General features: G+C 39.7%; 1 protein-coding gene across 1 annotated transcript; it reads right to left on the bottom strand.

Moving 5' to 3' along the window:
• Window positions 1-657: 657 nt before the first annotated feature.
• dhrs7c (dehydrogenase/reductase 7C) lies at window positions 658-16,608 on the bottom strand. Its single transcript, XM_003217088.4, has 7 exons — window positions 16,433-16,608; window positions 15,784-15,943; window positions 12,902-13,014; window positions 11,869-12,079; window positions 6,944-7,036; window positions 5,384-5,539; window positions 658-3,832 (listed from the first exon to the last, which is right to left on the bottom strand). The coding sequence occupies exons 2-7, from the start codon at window positions 15,935-15,937 to the stop codon at window positions 3,624-3,626; spliced, it is 936 nt and encodes a 311-aa protein (XP_003217136.1). The 5' UTR covers window positions 15,938-15,943; window positions 16,433-16,608; the 3' UTR covers window positions 658-3,623.
• Window positions 16,609-18,430: the final 1,822 nt, after the last annotated feature.

Consider the following 18,430-nt stretch of genomic DNA (forward strand, 5'->3'; position numbering starts at 1 on the left):
CGAATTTTCAGAAATATCCGAAAATTTTGGGTGAAACATTAAGAAATAATTTCTATATCGAAGAGCCGGCACCCCCTACTTTAGAAACGAGAATTGAAACATTTTTTCCATCGATCGGACAAGCCTAGTTTCCAAATCTTGAATGGTTATGTACATGGCTGACAAGATTGGGTCTGTTCTAATCAGATTAAACCAATTCAATGACATGGCCTGGAGACAAAAGGCTTCTTTCTGCATAGGATGGGTCAGCAAAAGGCTGCTCAACACACTGAGCCACATACACTTTGCTAAACTAATGTTTACAAGCATCAGATGCATCGCTAGTAAGTATCAGATGGGAATGTTGCGGCTAAATAATGGTCATTAAACTTTGTTCCTTTGCATGTACATGACGTTATTTTTACCACATTGGTTTAAAACCAGTGCTTAAATCTGCCTTACATTACTGCACTCAAAGCTTGTCTGGAATACAGATTGTAAAATCCCATCTGATATTTTGTTTCACCTCATGTGTTCCCATGCTGAACTCTGGAGAGAATAACATACATTTGAAATCCTGTTCCAATGGAAGGAAATGAGGCCACATAGCACATTGAGATGCAAATATACTGATTACCATGCTCTTTGGCTTTTTGTAGAAAATAGACAGGCAATGTACATGTTTGAAATGAGTGTTTTATTTATCGCACTCCAGGGCAGGGTTGCTGGATCAGAAATCTAGAAAAATGGGCGACACAATCTACATATTCTTGCATGTTTTTCATAATTGTGCATACAGGTGTCTTCATCATTTTGCGTAATGGCAGCCGTGAATGTGACTGTGTTCTTAGAGCTGGAAGGTTTTCTTTCTGAAGGATGAAATATCTGCTACAATTTTAGCTAATGAACCCAGGGGAAGAGAATGAAGAGACAGTGGAGTCGGGGAAGGTTTGAAGGATGCCAGAGTGAAAACTGAAGAAGCCTCAAGTCCCTTCAATGGCTGCACAGAAGAGAACATTTCAAAAGATGATGTGTAATAAGTAAGTTGTGTAATGAGCAACACCTCTGAAATTCCCCTTTCTCCACAGCTATTAAAGGCACAAGGCACATCTCCAGTTTTCACTCTGGCAACCCTAGTCTTCTCCCTCCCCTTGGAAAGAGAAGTGGTAACAAGTAGTATCTACTATCTGGGTACTAACATCCAAGCATTCTTTAGCAAATCCAAGCTTAGCCATAGCCATCTTTTATTTCAGCCACATCTCCTTGCATGAGCATCCATACATGTTCAAAAAAAATACTCTCAATCCTATTTCCTTTACACTATTTGCTTGTGTTGAGACCTCTCAGACTCCTGCTGTAAACCACTGGTACATGGTGGGAGTCCTTTCTCTGTGCCAGGAGTGGACAACTTCAGAAGGACTGTGTCTAGGACCCTCTATGGGAGGAATGGAAGGAAAAATAGCTTTGCTTTTCAAAGTTTGTAGGCTGTTCTATACCCCCAAGTATCCTGATTTGACAAGAATAGTGCCAGTTAATCCTTTCTTGTCCCCTTTTCAGCTGCTTTTAAAAATAAATTTTCTCCTCCCCTCTCACTTTCCCTTTTTGTGCTCTGACTCACTTCAATTGCTGAAAACTGAGTTCAAAGTGCAAAAGCAGTTTGCAATCAATTTACTCTACAGAGGCAAAATGAGGGGGCAAAATTTTGTCTTTTTAGTCAGACATTTTGCAAAAGCAAAGTCCAGCAGTCTCTCTTAGCTTGCATGGTCTTCCTCATTAATAGCTTTTGCCAATGGGCAAATCAGCCCGTCTGATGAGGTCGTAGCATAATCCACAAACTCCAGCCTATAGACAGAGGTAATGATTTTCTGGTACACTACACATATTGTAACATTACTCAACTTCCCAGCCACAAATAAGCTCTTAACCCTATCTATTGCATCTATTTTCTGTTCCCAAGTCAGTATCATACAACATTCCAAAAACTCCCCTCTCTTTCATACATTTATCTATTCATCTTAGCTTTAGGTAATATACTTTCTCCCACCTTTGCTCCTAAGTATCCTTTAGTTTAAACCGAGCTTGTCACACCATCCTCACATCTACAGGTTTTGCATTTCCATTTCTATTCACCTGCAACTTGCCCTTTATAAATATCTGCCCATGGACATGGTATCCATCCATAGGTATCATGTATCTAATAAAGTAGGTCCAGCATGTGTTTCAATTTTTGTTCTTTCAGTTAGTTTTAAAGGTACTGCAGGATTCCAGTCATACACTCTGACACACTATGCCTTTGAATACTGTCCATATTAAGAAACAGTTTGTCAATATTCCCTCATTTTAAATCCCTTTTCCCATAATTTGAGCCATTGGTGGTTGGATGACCCAATATGCGTACTAGTCTTCCAAGGTCTACATATTCCTTTTGGAGAAGTAATGCTTTAATGGACATGGCTCAATGCTATGGAATCATGGAATGGTAGTTTTAAAAGGTCTTTAACCATCTTTGCGAAAAGGTGCTGATGCTCTCGTACAAATCCCAGAATTCCATAGCATTGAGCCTTGGCAGGTAAAGTGGTGTCAAATTACATTAATTTTACAGTGCAGATGCACTCTTAGTTCGTGCTGGGTGATATTTGTTATTATTGTTTCCATTAGATAATCCAATTGTGATGGGTAAGAGCCCCCACCATTCAATTGTGCCCAGCTGTAGAATGAATGCAGTTTGACACCACTTTAACTACTGTGATGAGCATCAGCATCATTTTGGCAGAGAAGGCTAAAGAGGAGAACTGACGTAATGCCCTCCTGAACCACCAACCCCATTATTTTTGCTAAAATCAAAACTCTTATAACAAACTTAGAGTTTTAAAGGGTTGGGGGACTAAGAGACACCTAAACCACCAAAATATAAAATATTGCCACACCATCTCTCTTCCACTCTCTTCTATTCCTGTTTTGAGTTCAACAGCGCTTTGTTATCAGACTAACACCATACATTTATTGCAGATACTCCCTCTCTTCTCTAATCTTTAACAATTTCTCCATTTCCCTTGGTGCTTCAACCTACCCATTTTCTCCATACCTATTTAGGTCTCTGAGGGGCCTAAGTGCCATAAGGCACCAGAACCTGTCTCATTTTGGAAGCTAAGCATGGTGAAACCCTGATTAACACTTGGATGTAAGACAACCAACAAATGCCTAATGCTGTAGGCTATATTCAAAGGAAGGAACTGGCAAAACCACCTCAGAAAACCCCACACAATTAATGGGATCAGCATAAGTCAATAGGTGACTTTGAACGCACTTACACACATTTAGGTCTCTCTATAATTGCTCTGAACACAACCACCAACACACCAAGCAAACCCTTTTTGAATAAATTCACTTTCTATTAACTTTTCTAACTGTAATTTCTAAGAGACCAAACACCACCACAGATATTTCTGATGGTTGATAAGGCACTCTGTGGATTGTCACCCAGGAGTGTACTAACTTTCCCAACTCCACTGCCTCCAGATCTTCAGAAATCTTTTGCAATTTCTTCTGGGACCCTATCATTTCTCCTGCTTTCTCAGTTGTTCCATCCATAAAATAAAGAGCTTCTGGCAACCCTATTGCCAAGGTAAATGGGCTAAATGCAATCACTTTTCATCTTCTATTTTCTGTTTTTCTTTAACTCCTGCAGCAACAACAGCAAAAAATAACTCTGGAAAGAAGGTGCGTATGTAAACAGCTGCTTTTGCAATAGGATTTGCCATGAACACCTCCTGTTTCTTCCTGTTCACTGTTCTCAGAATTTCATCTGCCACTTCAATTGGATGGACGCCATAGGCCAGTTTTCTGCAAAGGACTGGAAAATAGACAGAGAAAAAAATATTAAAGTATGGCCTTCCTACAACCATTTCCTTTTATGTTTTAGTCTTCCCAGAGCTGGTCACAAGTAGCTTTCAATCCAGTCAATTATGTAAGAAATTCTTTTAAAAAGAAAGATTCACATTACATAGACTTCCGCTGCTCCAATTTTGGCAAATACCACTCCAATAAATCCTCTATTGTCCCACCATGTATATACTTTTAAAATGTCCCAGTTTCTCCCTGCTTTTTCCACTTAGCTCCTTTGTTCTCAGCTTACTTCAATTGCTGCTGAATCCAAAGTCCAAATATAGCTTGCACTTAGCTAACTGAACAGGAGAGATGACTGGATGGCATCTTGCCCTTCCCAGTAGGCTCAGGCAAAAGTAAATTGCTTCAGCCTCTTAGCTTCTCTTTTCCTCCTCTTCAATAACTTTTATCATCTTGACCACACACTGATGTTGCTTGAGTATATATGACCAGTTTTCAACTGTTAAATCTTGGAGGCTAAGACCTGTTGATTGAGCAGATGTATGGGCCCTATTGCGTTTAAATGACAATTGATTAAATTAATCAGTACGAAATGGAGAGGCATTGCTGAATGAGAACTAGTAGCCACACACATTTTGGTCATATTAAAGGAATGCAATGTGTGTGTATTTTTAAAAGAGAGAGAAATGCTCTAGAAAGATCGGATATATTATCTCTTGCCACTTATACTAGAGACAACATTTTTTATATAGAACTTCTAGCCAGATGGAAAAGGATAAGTGATATAAAATACTGTCCACTAGGTGCTTACAACAACTGTCCATTTCCCAGACCTACTATAGTAGGAGAGAGAAAAATGAATGTGTGTCCTCCTATAGGTTGAGAATATTTCCTGAAAAAATGTTACTATTCATACCTTGGTAACTCAAAACATGATGATAGTGTATGCTGCAGAAATGATGTTACGGTCATGTTACCTTTCAGATATTGTAGGACTACAGTCCTTGCCAGCTTAGCTAGTATGAGACATGATGCTAGTTGATATCCAGCAGCATCGGGGGGGGGGGGGGGGAGGCTATGTATTTTGCATCTTTGCTTTAGTGCAGTGATTTTCAACCTTTGGGTTCCCAGTTTACCAGCTGTTAGGATATCTGGGAGTCGAAGGCCAAAATATCTGAAGACCCACAGGTTGAGAACCACTGCTTTAGTGCAATGGTTCCCAGCCTTGGTCCTCCAGGTATTTTGGACTTTAGCTCTCAAAAATCCCATCCAGCTTACCAACTGTTAGGAATTCTGGGAGTTAGTTCAAAACACCTGGAGGACCAAAGGTTGGGAACCACTGCTTTAGTGGTAAGTGTACAACACAGTTCATGATGTTACTTGGAGTGCATTTCAATCTCTGTTTGCTTCTTGAAGGCAGGTGGGACCTTCTTTGCTATATTTTCCCCTCTACGTATTCCGTATTTCAACTTCTCAATCACTTTTGTCTCTTTGGCACTTCTCCTGTTCTAATCCTAAACTCTTTCATCCCCACACCATCCTCTTGTGTGAATCTTACATTTCCACACGGAGGATTCCCAGTTGCTAGGCTGTGGTTGAACACTGTATGAGCGTATGAAACTTGGAGTCACAGTACTGACACAAACACCAAACTCCTGCAGTTCTGCCCTCAGGCAATCAAAGAACCCGAGAGCGGCGTGTTTTGAAGCAGCATCTAGGAGCAAAACAAAGATAGTGTTGTTGACTATAAGGCTTTAAGGGCATGTTAACCTCAAGGGATGCTTCTACACAGTAGAGCTAATGCAGTTTGACACTACTTTTACAACCATAGATCAATTCTACAGAATTGTGGTAGTTGCAGTTTTACAAGGACTTTAGCCTTCTCTGCCTCCCCAAACTGTGAATCCCTTGATTCCATAAGCATTGGGCTGTGGCAGTCAAAGTGTTGTCAAACTGCATTCATTTTAAAGTGTAGATGCATCCTTATTCTCCAAACCCTTGGACTTAATATCTTTCCATATACCTAAAAATAGACTCAAAGGTCCCTGGCTGTTTTTCTTTTAATCTTTTAAAGTATTCTATTTACTTCAGCACAAGAGCATAAAATGTATGTCTCGTGGTTTAGAACAAGTGACACACAGAGTATCCTATCTATCTATCTATCTATCTATCTATCTATCTATCTATCTATCTATCTATCTATCTATCTATCTATCCCATTTTGCAGCAAGCCTCCTCATTCCATGACCCTCCCAAAACTAGATCTTGTAACTCTTCCAGAAATTAATGTAAGATAATGGGTGCATTCATATGACACAAGAAGCCAGGATTCCACAGAATGAGTAGCATGCTCAAATATGCTCTTTCTTTCCTTCGACCTCTTCAGACATAGCTAGCTAAATCAACTTCATTCTGTACCTGACTATGTGTTGTCTGGTAATCAATAGATTCCCACCTGTAGTACAAGAAACCAAAGGGAGTATCCTGGGTTCTGCCATCAACTGACATAGTAAACTAACTATGGAGCAAAACTGTTCCTGATACAAGCAAGAGCGAGCAGTGCACAATGTTTCCATTATGACATGTCAAGTTTCCTTTAAATCTTGGTTTCTATTTTAGTATGAATGCACCCAAATGTATGTGTTGGCTCATCAGAAACATATGGTGCTTAAAATACTTGAAGGAGTACTTGGTCACTAGCTATATTGCTCAATCATTCATCAGAGATTCAGTCTGTTCTTTGACTTCCTTATGGACAGACACAGGCTCTTAAGAAGAACATGAAAGTTTACATTTTAGTTTAAAGCCTGGCTGAGGTGCAACTACTTAACAGTCATAACCGATGCCAAATTGTCTCTCCATGCTGCATTTGGGGTGCAGACCATTGTTCCTACAAAACTAAGCTCTCCGACACATTACTGATGCATGCACTGTACCACAAGAAGGTCAGCTTCTGACATTTGGAAACTGCTAATGTTGTGGCATTTGGCAAAAATGGTACTTGTTTTTCCTCAAAGGAGCTAAAGGTCTTAGACTTTAGACTGAGTGAGTTTGTAAAACTCATTAGTATCATATTGAACAATCTCTGCAGTATGGTCAGTTGTGTTCATAAACTTACAGGCTGCACGAAAAGGGACTCCAACTTTCCCCTGGATATTGTTGACTAATATAACTTGACCAGTTCTTCTGGAGATCATGTTGGGAATAAGAGCTGAAGGGAAGACGAAAGAAAGCAGAGAGTATGAGAATCAACTACCAGAGGGAGACATACCATATACTTTATATAACCCCAGTCTCACACATTTCTTTTTGTTGCTAAATGACAGATGAAGTTTTTTTTTTTTAAGAATGGCATCACAGTACTATATGGACTGGAAAAACCAGAAATATGTCAAACTCAACACCTTGGATAGTCAGTAATGGATAGGAATTATCACCATGATTGTCTTTAAAATGGTACATCTTGATAGCACCAGATTAGGCATGGGAAAACTTCAGTCCTCCAGATGTTTTGAACTTCAACTCCCAGAAATCCCAGCCAGCTTACCAGCTGTTAGGAATTGTGAGAGTTGATGTTTTAATAGAGATAAAGTTTGCCCATGCCTGCAGCAGATGTTGTCTCGTCTAGGAAGATAAGCAGGTTCAGTTCTGGTTAGTACTTGGATAAGAGACCACCAACAAATAATAGGTGCAATAGGGCATATTTTAGGGTGGAACTGGAAAAACCCACTCTGAGTGTTCCCTGCCTAAGAAAACCCTATGAAATGTACATGCACACATTCATAACCAAAATAGTACTGCATGTTTTGTGCTTCCCAAAAACGTTTACAATATATGACGGACTGAGCAGAGGGAACATCTCACCCAGAATGTCCACAAGCTATTTGTTTCACCAAGTAACAAGTGAGAAGTAGGAAACAATGGTTGTACAAGAACAAAACATTTGACTTGCTGGGATGCAACCTTCCTTAAAACTATAGATTATTTTACAATTTCCGTATTATTAGGCAACCAAATACAAGTTATAGTCATTCAGACTATTTGGAAGTCTAGATCACTGTCATCTCTTATTAGCAACCCTTTTCCAAGGCCTCAAAAGAGTTATTTCTCTTCACCCGCTCTGTAGTCTTTTAAAGGTTATCCAGAGTAAACTTAGGACTTCCTGCATGCAAAGCATATTCTAGATCAATATGGTACAAGCTCTCTGGTTATCCTTTACACATTTCTGCCTTTTTGCATGAGGACTTACAAGAGTTCACAATCTCTGTGTAGATCTGAATTCACACTCTCATAGATGTTTGAATAAGTTCTTTAACAGTCTCAAACAACTGGTTGGCAAGTTGATGTAAGGCACACCATGTTCCCCATTAAGAGAGACCTCTCTGAGTAGTTCATACGCTACAAGAGGACATGGGATGCTTCCAGACAAGATGACTCATATTTAAATGAACCAAAAGGCCCTGCACAATTGCTATGACTCTCCCCCCCCTTGAGGCACTTTCTCACAAAAAAATGTTGGGTAATAATTATATCACACTTGAATCTTAGTGTGGCATTCCTTTTTTGTCAGTGGACCGCCAGGTACCTCTAGGGTACAATGGTGCAAGAGACATCAGCTGAAAATTAATGAAGTCCAGGGTGGGTCTCAATGAACCCTTGGCCTTCCAGTTGAACATTGAACAACCCACTCAGGGATTTTTCTAAGATATCAACTCATAGCACATAGCAGATAAACATTGGTGGCATGCTTTTAAACAGATGAAGTGCAGTACACTGGAAGTACCCATGGAAAAGGAATTACAGCAAAGCATAGCCAGAGTCATAGATTACAGAATGTCATGATTGAACAGAACCTCGGCAGACCTCTCCACCGACCCATTGCTCAGAGTGGGCATTGTGCCACCACAGGGAGTCTAGCACATTGCTTTCCAGCCTTTGTTTAAATAACTGAAGTGACAGAGAGCTTTGAAACAGATGCTAGATGACTTCCAGCAGGCATATCATGCCACTGAAGGCCCTCCCACACAGTCATATAACTCAGAATATCAAGGATGAAAATTCCACAATGCCTGCTTTGAAATGGGTTATCTGAGTCCACACTGCCATATATTCCAATTCAAAGCAGAAAATGTGGGATTTTATTCAGCTGATTTTATTCAGACACACTAGGCAAATCTATACTTCCTAGTACCAGTAAGCCATAAGGCCATAAAGCCAGGAAAAGGTCCTATTCATTCTCTCAAATATCAAGTCCAGCAAATCATTCTGTGAAATCCACCTTTATTTATGCATTTTTATTTGTTGTTGTTGTTGTTGTTGTTGTTGTGTACCCTCAAGTCATTTCTTACTTATGGCAAACCTAAGGTGAACCTATCACCAGGTTTACTCAGCAACATTTTTGGAAGGTGGGGAGGGTTTGCCTTCTCTCCCTCTGAGGCTGAGAGAGAATGACTTGTTCAAGGTCACTGAGGCTGGATCTACACTGTCATATCATCCAGATTATCAAATCAGATAATCAAGATTATATTACATTATTATTATTATTATTATTATTATTATTATTATTTGGCAGTGTAGATATGGCCTCAGTGGGTTTCTATGGCTGAGCGGGGATGTGAACCCTGGTCTCCTAGAGTCATAGACTAAAGCTCAAATCACTACACCATGCTGGCTGCCTATATTTCTATTTATTAAAATATGTATATCCTGACCTACATCTGAAGATCGTAGGGCAGCTTGCAATGAAATGTAGTTAAAACAATTAATAATATCAATATGTTTAAAATATTAAATCTTAATGTATGAAATATTATGTCAGCTAAATAAAAATCCCAGCAATTTAAAGCTAGTTAAAACAATATAAAATACTGCCAACCACAGGTAGAGACATAGAGAGACCCCCCTCAAATGCCCCATTTAGGTCTTTAAATGGATTTATTTAGCTTATGCTTCCCCTTTCTCCAGGTTGGGATCCTAGGAACAACATCATTACAATCTTTTCTGCAACATTTTTGATGTTGTGGCTATGATTAATAGCATTGGTGGTAGTAAGTAATGCCCGCAGTAGCAACAAGAACAACTGAGCTCTGATACCAGTCACTGATCCCAAACCAAATAGAATGTGAACTGCTTCAGTTTTCTTGGGATCTATATTAGCAGAAAGCCTGGAATTTATCTACTGTAGATCACAAGCTTTCATATCTCCTTGTCTATATTGAGTGATGTCAATAGTTTGGTATTAGTGACTGTATAGAGCAACTAAATTCCCATGGGCTTTTAAGAAAGATAACCACATGGACAACTATCTATTTTTTTCTGAGTGGAAATACAACTTTATTTATCTATTGTAGCTAACAAGCTTTTCTTGTCTCTGTATCTGACCTTACATACCATGCTGAGCATCAGTCAATTTTTATTTAAATATAAGTCTGAAATATAGGGTTGTGGGTGGGAAAGAATCCAAGAATTACAGAGCAACATGAGTGGATCCAATTATAAGTCCCATCTACACAACCATATATAATCCAGATTATCTACCTTGAATTGGATTATATTGCAGCAGGCCCGTAGCCAGGATTTTGATTCGGGAGGTGGGGGGGGGGGCACTGGGATTTTGGTTCTGAGTCTGAGTGAGAGAGGATCTACCCTAGCAAACCTTTTATATCATTATCCCAATGGGATATATTGAGCATGGTGAACAGATCATGATATGAATAAACATAACAACAGTTTACATAATACATGTAAGGCCTTCTCGTGGACCACCCTGAGAATTTCGGGGAGGGGGGGGGCTGGAGCCCCCCCCCCCAGCTACATGCCTGTATGGCAGCCATAGTCTTTTCAGAACTACACATTTGCAATGTTTAATAATTATCTTTTGGCTATTTAGGGGGAGGAGGGGGTCAAGGTATAGAGGAGGTCTTAAAGGCTGTCAAAGGAGCAAAACAGGAAAATAAAAGAAAGGATGAATGACACAGGAGGAGTGAAAAACATGTGAAAAAGAAAAATGAAAAGGCATGGAAGGCAAGTCAAAGAGCAGAGCAAAGCAGAAAGAGTACCCAGATTCACAGGAGTTCTCATGGATGGATAAGGGAGAGAAAGAATACTTTTCACTTTGGGAAAGAAAGGAGGAGAGTACTTGGGCCAGCACTTAAATGGGTGGGAGAAAACACTTCTGGGGTGGAAGGACAACAAAGGTTACTAAACTGTGCAAAGTTGAGTGCATATTTGCTAGTGATAAGTGAAAACCATGGGTGCATCTGCAATGCAGAATTAATGCAGTTCAACACAAGTTCAACTGTCATGGCTCAGTAATTTAGAATCACGGAAGTTGCAGTTTGGTGAGAAGGGAGCACTATTTGGAAGGAGAGGATAAAGACTTGTTAAACTACCATAGTATGAGGCAGGACCGTTAAAGTCTAACTCCATTAAATCTATGGTATAGTAAAGGTAAAGGTTTTCTCTTGACATTAAGTCTAGTTGTGTCCGACTCTGGGGGTTGGTGCTCATCTCCATTTCTAAGCCGAAGAGTCGGTGTTGTCCATAGGCATCTCTGAGGTCATGACTGCATGGAGTGCATGGAGTGCTGTTACCTTCCTGCTGGAACAGTACCTATTGATCTATTCACATTTGCATGTTTTCAAACTGCTAGGTTGGCAGAAGCTGGAGCTAACAACGGGAGCTCATCCCACTCCCTGGATTCAAACAGCCGACCTTTCGGTCAGCAAGTTCAGCAGCTCAGCAGTTACCCAAAGCTCACAATTGGATAAAGTACTAATTGTGTATGCATCCAGCTGATGATAAACATTTTAAATTTCCATTCATTTCAATTGAACATATGCACATTTCCTCAAAGGAGGGAATTTGGCCGACTCACCCATTAAAAGACACAGTAGCTATGAACCATTAGGGGATATTGCATTATGGATGATATTCATGTCTAAAATACACTAATCAGCCCAGGGTGAAAATATAACAAAACTGTGATCCACCCAATACTCCATCTTTTAAGAGAAATAACAACAACAGCATGCTTTCAGATACCTTTGGTGAGCGTTATAGGCCCAAAATAGTTGGCATCCATAATCTTTTTGTCAAGTTCCAGTGAGATATTCTGTACTGTCCCCTTCAACTTGGTGCTAGCATTGTTGATGAGTATATCCACGCATCCATAGCAATCCAATATTTCTTTAGCCACATCTTGAATGCAGTTTACATCAGATAGATCTAGAAGGACAAGCTTCGGTGTAAACGTCTACAAAAAAAGGCAATATTTGGTTACTACAGTATTTTGCGATGATGCCATACTTGTAAGTTTTGATATTTTGAAGGGGAAGATAGTGAACAATATGCCAACCTCCTGAGTTGAAAAAATCATACAGAGAAACTTAACCAGTTGGCCACCTTGCATACAACATATTCACTAGAATGTGAAAAGAGTTAAACCAGGGGTGGAGAAACTTGCAGATCTCCTGGAGTTGTTGGTCTACCTGCCAGGAGCATAATGTTGAAGGGTGATGAGTTTTGTAATCCGAAAGCATTTCGATGTAAATCAAATCCGGGGAACAAATCCAGGGATTATCTCTCGGCCAGTGGACATTACTGAATACTATTGTATGATCCAAATAATCTGCAGTAGTTCCTTTGAACAAAGTGCCATTTATTCCAGGACTTTTGGCACTGCTGCTGCCTCTGTCCAAGACTAACCATTTGTTATTTCTCATATCCATTTGAGTTATTTCCAAGGACAGTTGCTTGGGATTGTTTACACTGACAAAAAGTGCATTGTATGAGCTGCCCCTTTACAAGAAGATGATAGTTATTTCTTGTAATTCAAAATATTTCTACACTGTCCTTCATCTTAACAGATTCATTGGTGTTATATTGCAATGAAAATTGTATCTATTGCATCACTTTATAATTGCCTCACCCTGCTTAGTGATAGAACTGGCCCTGAAAAGCAAACTGATCAAACTAGAAAATCACATTTGAAAGTAATTATGAAATGCATGTATACACCAGTCAACTGCATTGCCTTTACAAGGATATTTAAGCTATATGTTACACAGGTACTTACTGCAGTAGGATCAGCTGCACTGGTTAAAGAATCATAGAGAGCTTCTAAATTGTCCAAGTGTTTACCACATAGAACTAGCCTGGCTCCACCTGCATGAAATACGTGTGAGCATTCTGCAAATTAAATCAGTAAATAATTCAGGTTAATGACAAAGGACATGAAGATGTATTTCTGAAATAGGGAGAAATCACTCTTTCTACCAGACAGCATTCACCCACACACAGGGGAGAATCAAAAGTGATGGGGTTGACATTCAACAACATCTGGGTACCCAAACTGTGAAAACTAATGACCCCTGACCACTATGTAAATAAAATATAATTGGTTCTCTGTACTACGGGTTCTCCATCCATGGGTTCAACAGCCCTTTGAAGGCAACCATGAGGCTGATGGGGCTTTTGATGAAAATGAGTTTGACATCCCTGAACTACTGATATCCTTTCATGGTCCATAAACTGCATAAATAACCCTATAGCTATCCTTACATTTGTTTACTGACTATTTATATACATTTCTGTGTGATTCCTGAATACAATAACTGAAGAATCAGTTCAATCTTATGAGAGAAGATACTGTAATGTGTCAAAATCATGATGTCCAAATTGCCCCACATCTGTTACAATACTTATGTTGGAGTGTATCTGTCCTGCCTAGGCAGCATTCTCAATTCTGAGCAATGCTGGGAACTGTAAATCCACCAACATCTGGAGGGTTGCAGTTTGCTCATCTTAGCAGAATAGAGCTGGAAATGCATTTACAGTACTTGTTATGTAAAACTGAAATAGATACTTGGAAACATTTCTGCAGAACAAATTGTCACTAAAGATAACTCAGCATCTGAAATCTGTTTCAGCCACCAAAATGTCAGGGATTTTATCATTATTACCTCAAGCATCACATGTCTTGGAACAAAGTTTGATAATTAGATTCCATGATATCGGTAGTATAGGAAGACCAAACTGTCCCACATTGAATGCTACTGTACTGACACTGTTGCAAGTTACTCTTCATTGTCAGAAAAGATTGTTATTGTTGAGCACTTTCAAGTCATTTCTGATTTATGGTGACCTAAGGTTTATGGTCATGGGTTTTCTTGGCAGATTTTGTTCAGAGAGAGGTTGCCCTTGCCTTCCACTGAAGCTGAGAGAACATTGATTTTCCAAGGTCATGCAGAGGTTTTCCATGCTGAGAAGGGATTCAAACCTGGCCTCCCAGGCCAACTCCCCATGCTGGCTCTCATCACAAAAGGCATACACACATACCTACAAACAGGATATTGGACTACAAGCCATAACCAATTTACTGTAGAAAAAAATCCATTAATTTATAAAATCAAGCAGGTGGTGGATTGCATCCTTGGGGGGCATGATTTTTCACAAATCCAATTAAAATGTAATTTTTCTTTGTATAACTGTTGGATAACACTGCAAAATTATAATGTTTCTTAGAACATGACTTCCACAAGTTGGGCCCTTATCAAATGCTCAGGACCAATATTCTAGATGCATGGCTGACTGGAAACTTGAGCAGGAGCTGTCCTGTTATCAGAAGTGCTGCAACATTTTTTGTAGATTGTGTGTGTACGTGTGAGCGTGCATGAATGTGTTTACTCCCAAAATTTCCAAAGCCAAAGAGTAGAACTCTAACCTTCACAAAGATTACCTGTGATTCATTACACTGAATGATCCTACAACAATTTTGTGTGATATAATCAGCATGTCCAAGAATATTTTTTCTATTTGTATTGTCGTTTATTTCTGTTTCTCACTTTTTCTTTTCATTTTTAAAAAACTACAGGACACACTTTTCCCTCTCAGTCCTAGCACACCTCTGTAAATCTGTGGTCTTTGGGGATATGGATATTGACTGTGTCACCTCTTCTTGCTCCAGAGCTCAGTGTGCTTCCCAACCTGCAGCTGCCAAGTGGTGCATATGAGCAATGAGGATTTCTCAATTGACTCCTCCTGTTTCCAGCTCCCTGGCAGGCAACAGAGCAGCAGCAAGCCCAGTGGAGACCTCCATCTAGCAGAGCTGTGAATCACTTTCCATTCCCCCAATACCTTGTGTCGCTGTAAACCCAGCTATTAACTGAACCACAGCTTCCTCTTCAAGGTCTTAGTCCCAAGGCCAATAAACAATTTAGTTGCACAATTACCCTCTGCTTTCAATTTATTGGTCCCAGAAATTAAAGCTCGGCACTTATGCATACCTGATAGATTATGGAAGTATTCTATTTATACCCTCTTGCTGCCACCTGATAGTTACTGTATGTGCAATTAGATCTCAGAGCCACCTTGCTATAAATAGAGCAATTTATTTCATATCAGACTCACAGTTAAAGGAGGGAGCTTTTCAATTGGACCTACCTGTCCACATTTCTCTAGTTATAAGAATGGGTTCTTTAAACATATCTAATCCAATTTTTATTGCTCCTTCTGTTTTGTATAAGGCATGGTAATTTCCCCTCAACTAGGATTTTAAAAGTTGATATTAGAAATAAATCTGTGCTTTTTTGCAACACAAAAAGACCTAATTTTGTGACAGAATTAATTAGACAAAGTGGACTAATTTGCATATATGTACATATATGCTTTTTACAAATATTTCCTTTATTGCCAGGTTTTCTTTGATGCCCTGGCTTCTAATCAGAACAAGCATTTTGACAATTTCTAGGGTTTCATTTGCAACCATAAAAGTTAGTAATCCTGTTCCTTTCTAATGGACATCAAGATTCGTGAAATACAGGATATTTCATATGCCAGAAAACATACTACTGTGACTCCATTCAAAACATACTGATTTCTAGAACATTACTAATTGTGCATTTTTATTTTGCGTGTTTAATATGAAGTATTACTAATTTACTACACCTATGTACTTACCTTTGCCCACACCTGACAGAGCATCAGTGATCACTACAACTTTACTTCGCACTGCAGATTTTGACATCATCTGAATAACTGTCCGATAAATATATACAACCCCACTGATTACAACCACAAGCAGTGGGAGGATTAATACACCTAAGACACCCATCTTCACCTAACAGGAAAATAAAAATAAAATAAGATGTTAACACAAAACTTTTGCATTTTTTGCCACGCAATTTGTTTTTTAAAAATTATAGTAAAAATCAAGCAGGTTGGAAAGCAAGTAAATTTTAGATGTTCCAAGGTGAGGCTTAAATCAGATTAGATTTTTTTGCATAATATATCCATACACACAAAGATTTATAAAGCTGAAGAAATTGCCTTGCCTTGAGAAATCAAAAGTATGACTTATGACCAATTAAAAATGTATTGTGTTAATTTCCATAATACCTAGCGCATTCTACAAATAGATGTGAGGTCAGTAGTACTGTTGCAGGTTAAATAATAATTATAAATCAATTCATTTTCAATGCAAGAAAAATAAAGAAGGAAGTGATTGTGTTATATATCTTACTCAACTAAAAAGATTAAATCAAATCTTCTGAGAAAATTATACCCATTTGACATCCGCCAGAAGTTGTGTAACAAAGCAATAACTTACTTGGAATTGCAGAGTCAACAAACTGATGAAGAGGTGTCTCCCGCCAACTGGTTTATTCAAGAAGTTTAATTAAACTCATAGGCATTTTTGGAAAGGAAGGGCACCCCTGCGCTGAAGCCTTTTGCCTTGAGCGAAGGTGGCTATGAATAGGGCTCAGCTGCATGACAGAATTCGAACAAGTAAATATAGTATCAATGGCCCAAGCCACATACCTGACCTATTTTGTTTCACAGAGCTTCAAAGTCTTTCTACAGCTCTCAAGAGCAAACCAACTGAATGAGATAAAGAGGTTGCAGTTATTAATTTAATCATTTTGATAAGATAAAGGCTAGGTTTGCTCTTGAAGATTCCATTTGTATAAAACACTGGTTTGTTTATATGTAAGAGTGTTCAAACTGCTGGGAAAATCTTGTACCATTTCCTAAATGATGGAAGGTTCCTTAGGTTTTTCACTGTTTCATAGCAGTTACAGTATATCACTGGTAGGAATTCAATGCAAGTTGCTCTTAGGATTTTTATATATGATCAGAGTAAGTCTTGAATGTGTGGTGGCCTCACAACTCCAGGGGTTCTTGATAAACACTGGTTATCTAGATCCAGCGCTGCCTGGCTTTAGGCTGGGGCATAGAAATGAAACAGCCTTGGTCTTCTTAGTGGTTGATCTACACCGGGAACTGGACAGGGGGAGTGTGTCCCTGATGGATCTGCTGGGCCTCTCATTGGCCCTTGATACCATAGACCAAGGTTGATACCATTCCCACAAGACGCCTCATGGGAATGGGGCTTGGAGGAACTCTCTTGCAGTGGCTCCAGTCCTTTCTGGAGAGTCATTCTCAAAAGGTGTTGCTGGGGAACACCTGCTCAGCCTTGCAGCCATTGTTTTGTGGGGTCCCACAGGGTTCAGTATTGTCCCCCATGTTGTTTGCCATCTACATGAAGCCTCTGGGAGAGAGGAGTTTTGGAGTTTGATGCCATCTGTATGCAGAAGATGTCCAACTCTATCACTCCTTTCCACCTGCTGCTAAGGAGGCTGAACCGGCGCTTGGCCGCTGTGATGGTGGGGATTAGGACGAACAAATTGAAACTGAATCCAGAGAAGATGGAGGTCCTCCTGGTCAGTCATAAGGCCTAACAGGGTATAGGGTTACAGCCTGTGCTTGACGGGGTTACACTCCCCCTAAAGACACAGGTTCGCAGCTTGGGAGAGATCCTGGACTCATAATTAAGTCTGAAACCTCAGGTTTTAGTGGTGGCCAGGGGAGCTTTTGCACAATTAAAACTTGTGCGCCAGTTGTACCCATACCATGGGAAGTCAGACTTGGTCACAGTGATCCAAGCTCTTGTTACATCTCATATAGACTACTGCAATGTGCTCTACATGGGGTTGCCTTTGAAGACGGCTCAGAAGCTTCAATTAGTCCAATGGGTGGCAGCCAGACTTCTAACTGGGGCGGCATACACGGAACATACTATTCCTCTGTTACGTCAGCTCCACTGGTTGCCAGTCTGCTACTGAGCCCAATTCAAAGTGCTGGCCTTGGACTATAAATCCCTATATGGTTCTGGTCCAACTGACATGTCCTCTATGAGCCTACAAGATCTTTAAGATCAGCTGGGGAGGCCCAGCTCTCTGTCCCAACCTCTTTGCATACGTGATTGGTTGGAACAAGAGACAGAGCCTTCTCGGTGGTGGTCCCTCGGCTGTGGAACTCTCTCTCCAGTGACATCAGGCAGACACCATCTTTTCTGGTTTTTAGAAAAAAAACTTTTAAAAACTTTTTAACGAGATGCTTCTCAGCTGGGTTTTTTTTGTTTTGTTTTTTTCAAGGACTTCAGGTGGATATTTAACATTTGGGGGTGATTAAAGCTTTAAAGATTTGGAAAGGAGATGGTGTACTGTAATACTCTTGCATCAAAGCTTTACAACATAAGCTAATTATTTTTGTAGTTTCTTCTACCAGAATAGCCTTTTGGTTTTTCAATAACATTCCTAAATAC

The sequence above is a fragment of the Anolis carolinensis genome, chromosome 2, assembly GCF_035594765.1.
Source record: "Anolis carolinensis isolate JA03-04 chromosome 2, rAnoCar3.1.pri, whole genome shotgun sequence".
NCBI classification, from domain to species: Eukaryota; Metazoa; Chordata; class Lepidosauria; order Squamata; family Dactyloidae; genus Anolis; species Anolis carolinensis.